The following is a 6,505-nucleotide window of genomic DNA, read 5'->3' as shown; positions in this document are numbered from 1 at the left end:
CACTTCGGTACACCGTGCGTCTCGTCTCGAGTTGGCCTGCCTGAGTTTACGAATCACCTCACGAACGGTGCACGTCGCGACTCAGGTCGGCCGGCCTCGCTCACTTCGCTTGGCTGGTTATGGAGCCCAGAACGGTCGTTCAGGACTGACGGATCGTCGCTTGCGATGCTCTTAAATATCTCTCTGGCGGTGTTGGTTCGGAGAGGTGGAACTTAGTGGGGGCACCTGCGCGTTTTGAGAGAATCGCACGGTTCCGAGTGTCGATGCTTGTTCGGTGCGTCAGCCTATCATTACAAAGTTGTTGTTAGTTCTGAAAGCTGGTGTTATTCCTTTCTTTTTTATGTATCTGGCTATTTTTGTTGTTATCTTGCCAGTATATGTGATAGAGCAGAAGGTACTGGGTTCTTTCTGTGGTGGTGGATAGACTAATTTCAGGGCTTTCTTACGGAGTTTTTGATTTAAAATTTTGTTAATTGTTTGTTCGTTATAGCCATTGTTTAATGCTATTTGTTTAATGATGTTCAGTTCTATCTCGAAGTTATTTTTTGACATGGGAATTTCTGTCAGTCTATGTATCATGCTATGGTATGCTGCTTATTTGTTTTGTGTAGGATGGGATGATGAATTGTGTATAGTTGTGTCAGTATGGGTAGGTTTATGATATACGGAGAACTCATGTTTGTTGTGTAGTCTGGTAATTGTAAAACTCATTGGATGGGATCGGTAAATAAATATATCAAAGATTGAATTTCAAATGTGTTTTCAAATCATGATTATGTAGCTAGTGTAGTCTTTTGTTTTAAAATGTCATTTATCTTTCCAGTATGTTTCTGCTAGACCACATATTATGTGTATATTTTGTGTTATTAAATCTAATCCTACTTTATTATGGACAGCAAATGAAAAAATGAGTAATTATACTTTTAGGTTCATCCTCTGAAGAAATACACAATGATGCTAACAGTGATTTGAAGTCGGACAAACGCTTCGTAGGAGAGGACATAAAAACTGTTGTTAATTTATTCATTTGTGAAATTTGCTCCAAACCGTATTTATTAGAGCGCAATTTAAGAAAACATATGAAGTGCCATGATGGTGAAGAAAAACGGCATGATGGTGAAGAAAAACCTTTGGCGTGCGAAGTTTGTTTCAAACGGTTTAGAACTAATTTTGCACTAAAATCGCATATGAGGACTCATACTGGAGAAACATTTAAGTGTGAACTTTGCCCCAAAGAATATTTTTCAAATTACTCTTTAAAATTACATATGAGGTGGCACACCGGAGAAACTTTATCATGTAAACTATGCTCCAAACAATTTGAAAGAATTTCCAAACTCAAAGCGCATATGATAAGGCACAGTGGAGGGAAAAAAGAAAGACGTTTTACATGTGCGATTTGCTCCGAAACATTTTTAAAGAAAAATAATTTAACGCGACATGTAAGATGGCATACTGGGAGAACTTACACGTGCGAGATCTGCTCCAAACAATTTGTAGACAATCATTATTTCAACGTTCATATGAGATTGCATAGGGGCGAAAAACCTTTTCAGTGCGAAATTTGTTCAAAACATTTTTCGCACAACTCGTCATTAAAAGTGCATATGAGAGTGCACACTGGAGAAAAACCCTTCATCTGTGACATCTGCTCCAAACCGTATATAACAAGCACGAATTTAAAGGTACATATGAGAGAGCGACACACTAAAGTAATGCCCTTCGAATGTAAATTTTGCCCTAAGAAGTATGCATCAAGTAGTAGATTAAAAAGACACATGACAGTGCATTTGCCATTCCAAAAATTCACATGCGAAATTTGTTCAAAACAATTTTCTACAGATTCTTCCTTGAGATTTCATATGACAACACATACCGAAGAAAAACCCTTCAAATGTGACGTTTGCTCCAAAGGATTTGGTAACACTTCTTCGTTAAAAGTACATATGAGGATGCATACGAAAGAGCTTTTCCCATGTGAAATATGCCCTAAACAATTTTTAACAAATTACAACTTAAAAATACATATGAGAAGGCATACAGGAGATAGGCCGTTCCCCTGTGAACTTTGTCCCAAACGGTTTGCAAAGAAATCTGAGTTAACTGCACACATTAAATGGCATACTAGAGACGTTCTTTTCACATGTGAAATTTGCAACAAAGAGTTTGTTACCAAAACAATATTAACGAACCATATGAAAACGCACACTGGGGAAAAACCATTCTCTTGTGAAATTTGCAGTAAAATTTTTGTTACCAAGACGGTCTTAAACACCCATATGAAAATGCACACTAGAGGAGGACCGTTCTCCTGTGAAATTTGCTGCAAACAGTTTGTTACCAAAAGATCATTAGCTAATCATATGAGAACTCATACGGGGGAAAACCCAGTCAAATGTGAAGTTTGCATCAAAGATTTCGCACAAAGTTCTATGTTACAAACCCATATGACTGATCACACAGGAAACTAATTTTTTAAGTGTGATATTTGCTCGAAGCTCCGTATATCAAAACGAAGATTAAACTACACACTTTCACATCAGAAATTTTCATATAAAAAAATGAAATACTTTATTACAGTAAAACTTCGATATAAAGGACTAATTGGGGGGCGGGGTGTCCGTTAAAGCCGAAAGTCCGTTATACAGTGATGAGCGAAATAATAACCGGCAAAATAGCACAAAAGATGGAAACCGTATTAAGTTGTGAGATAAAAAGAAATGAAACTAATCGAGCTGAGACGTTTAGCGACATTAGCCTATAGGCTATGAGCTCGTAGGTAGAGGGGATAATTAAAAATTCGCGAACGCCAGTAGTGACAAATCTGTAAGCTTTTACTGGAAATTTGACATAAATGTCAAAGTGATTAATTTAAAACATTGAAATTAAAAACATTAATAAGAAATAATATTAGTTCGTCAAAGCTGTGGTGTATATTTTTACCTTAAATATACTTACGTTTTAAATACTGAATTTAAGTTTTTTTAATATTTCGTAATATGTAATTATAAATTAATCTAAGCGCCATCTACACGACAATTGTGAAAGTATCCGAAATAAGAAATTAATATTTCATTAATAGAACGTTAAAATGATTAGCAAAATCTTTAAAAAATCGATTACAATTTAATTACTTTTTGCGTTGTAAATGTTAAACGATAACAATTAATAAATTTAAAAATTACCGGTGAAAGTTGCATTAGTAATCCGCTAGGAGCGACACCAGCGAAGCTCAGAGCGTATAAATTTACATTATATTGACGTATCCCACGTTTCCCACCTTTAGACGTATCGCACGAGTTTGACAACTATCACTGTCACAGTGACAGTTTTAGTTGACATACTCCTCTGATACGTGTAAAGGTGAGAAACAATATAATGTAAATTTATTGGTTAATATCGCTAAATTTCCCAACTCAACTAGTTTCATTTCTTTTTATCTCACAACTTAATACACGTTTTCCATCTTTTGTGCTATTTTGCCGGTTATTAGCGCGCTCATCACTGTTAGTCCGTTCTTTAACGGTAAAATATTGCAAAACCTCTACATTTTAAAGAACCGCTTGGATTGACATGACATTTGGCATACACATAGCTAACAAGTCAAGGAAAAAAAGTGATATTGTGCCGATATGTGCTTTTGCCCTGGGGTGGTTTTCACCCCCTCTTGGGGTGAAAAAATATTCGTCCAAAGAAAGTCAGGAAATGGATAAACTGGCTAATTTTAAGTAACTTTTGTTTTATAGAGTTTTTTCACTAAGTCAATACTTTTCGAGTTATTTGGCAGTGAATATGTTCATTTTTTCAACAAAATAACCACGCTTTTAGACGGTTTTTCGCAAATAACTCAAATAGTAAGTATTTTGTCGAAAAACATTCTTAGCAAAAATATAGCCTGTAAAAAATTTAAAAAAATGGTGTATATATCACGTCTCTACACCTAGTAAAAGCAGAGTTATTGCTAATGAAAAATAGGTTCATATTCGTCAAATTCCAAATGGAATACTTTAACGTGAAATAACCAAAAATGAAGAACATTTCGGGGAAAACTCATTACAACTTATATATATATATATATATATATATATATATATATATATATATATATATATATATATATATAACAAGGTTGTATTCTTGGGGAATTCAGCAAATTTTATGTGAAAGAAAACACTTTTTACTTGATCCAAGCTTTCGTAAACTTTAATGAATCGTTTACATCATCAGGGTAGACTGTAATAAAAAACGATGGTAGTTTTTTGGTATATATATATACATATATATATATATATATATATATATATATATATATATATATATATATATATATATATATATATATATATATATATATATACCCCACCATGTTTCACTCTTCCATTCATTGACATTTTTCATATGTTAGGTCGTCCGACCGACATAGCTCCACAGTATATGGAGGAGCGAAAGAAATCAATGTAAATCGATTTAATTTATCATATTTCACCTTTCTACAACTTTTTAGAGGGACGACTTATTATGGTTTTTTTAACATTTTGTATAATTTAGTTTGAGACATGACCGAGAGTTGCGGCGGCGCCACCGCTCTACGTATATTGACTGCAGTATACGAAATGTAGGTATTTCCGATGGTAGGTCTTCCGCTGAATATATGTTTATATTTTTACATAGCATAGGTATTCCGCAAATCGGGCAACACTGCATGCAATTAAATCTATTTTAGGAATATTCGGCTGTTGGTCTCTCGCGTCGTTTATCGCCTAATATCTTGAAGTATTAGCACCGTTTATTTATGACTACCTATATAGTGGTTTCATAAATAAATGCGTGTATAATTTTTCAGTGTTTTTTTATTTTTGATGTTTTTTGTTTCTGTTTTTTTTTTGGTTTTGTTATTTTTTCCATTGTTTATTAAACTATGTTTATTTGTGTGTTCATTCTAGTTTTTCAGTGGATTTAGTAGTTATTTTTTATATTTGTTTTATTTTGTTTAATCTTACATTTGATTTAGATGTGTGTACATATAATTCTATAATATAGATCAAAACATACATTTCGCTATTCTTACTATTATATTAATTAAAATTAATATAGTGAGTTTTAGTCCACGACAAACGCATGGGCATTTTAATTCCAATTATATTTATGTAATGTATTGTCGTTTATTAGTAAATATACCTGTATTTTAATAATTAATACATACATACATAATCGATTGCCTCTTATACCCATAGGTTATATGCTGCTCTCTGCAAATTTCCGCCACTGCTTCCTATCTGCTGCTAAAACTTTTGCTTCTTTCCACGGTGTTCCTCTTTTCTCCAGTATTTCGTTTAAATTAGTGTTCCAGCTTTTGCTTGGTGTACCCCTCGTGCTTTTATCTACTGCTTTGGCCTCCCATGCCATTTTCACTTCTATGTAACCAGTCATTCTTATCATGTGTCCAGCCCATTTAACGTCTTTTCTTTAATTTTTTCGTTGAACGATTTTACCTGCAGTTCATGTCTTATATCTTCGTTTCTTCTTTTGTCTAATCTTCTTGCTTCCACCACTATTCTAAACTATCTCATTTTTGTAGCTTGTAATCTTTTTCTTTGTCTGTCGTTCAGTACCAAGTTTTCTGCCCCGTATATTTTAATTGTCTGTATAATTAATAATATTACATATATCGTGTATATTTATCTATCAACGGTATTATTTATATTATTTTAAAGTGCGCATGCTCCACTTGTCGTGGACTAGTCCTTGACTGTCTCCGCGAACACACTTAATAGTACGGGATCCGAATAGGAGGTCGAAATGTACCCATCTGCTTGCCGGATGAAACATTTTTTTATTAAATTTCATACATAGACAAATAATATTTTTAGCATGGGTTGACTATCAATATCGTGTCATAGCTATCCTTAAGGGGGGCCGTAGGGGTTGAAATCAACATTTTAAGCACATTTTTTTGAATTTTTTTGAATTTTTTTTGAAAGTATGAGAGAATATTTTTATTTTTAAATTAAATAAGCATATTAAGTATAATTCGAAAAATATTTAAAAAAAAATTCAAGAAAAAATATTGAAAAATTAGCCAACGGTGGACATCAGAATTTATCATTGGATCATGGTAGACAAAAAATTGTAGGTATCGCAGATGTTGTAGAACGTATCACCAGGCTCAAATGGAACTGGGCAGGACACGTCGCCAGGCTAAAAGATTCAAGATGGGCACGAAAGTTGATGGAGTGGAGACCAAGAGAAGATAAACGAAGTAGAGGAAGGCCGCCTACACGATGGACAGATGATATCAGGCGGATTAGTAAAAACTGGCAAAAATCAGCACAAAACCGTGAAGTGTGGAAACAATTGAGGGAGACCTATGTCCAGCAGTGGACGTGAATTGGTTGGATGATGATGATGATGATGAGACAAAAAATTCAAAAAGATTTTATTAGCTTATGACTTCTCGAGGTAACGCTGTCAAGTTTCTTTTAGTTTTAATGATCTTTGACTTTTT

General features: G+C 33.9%; 1 protein-coding gene across 1 annotated transcript; it reads left to right on the top strand.

Moving 5' to 3' along the window:
- Positions 1-933: 933 nt before the first annotated feature.
- Positions 934-4,037, top strand: LOC126881412 (zinc finger protein 26-like). The gene has a single exon (XM_050645677.1). The coding sequence runs from the start codon at positions 1,080-1,082 to the stop codon at positions 2,469-2,471; it is 1,392 nt and encodes a 463-aa protein (XP_050501634.1). The 5' UTR covers positions 934-1,079; the 3' UTR covers positions 2,472-4,037.
- Positions 4,038-6,505: the final 2,468 nt, after the last annotated feature.

The sequence above is a fragment of the Diabrotica virgifera genome, chromosome 3 (assembly GCF_917563875.1).
Source record: "Diabrotica virgifera virgifera chromosome 3, PGI_DIABVI_V3a".
Classification (NCBI taxonomy): Eukaryota; Metazoa; Arthropoda; class Insecta; order Coleoptera; family Chrysomelidae; genus Diabrotica; species Diabrotica virgifera.
Note: the sequence above shows the minus strand (reverse complement) of the source record. Positions and strands in the feature narration are given on the sequence as shown.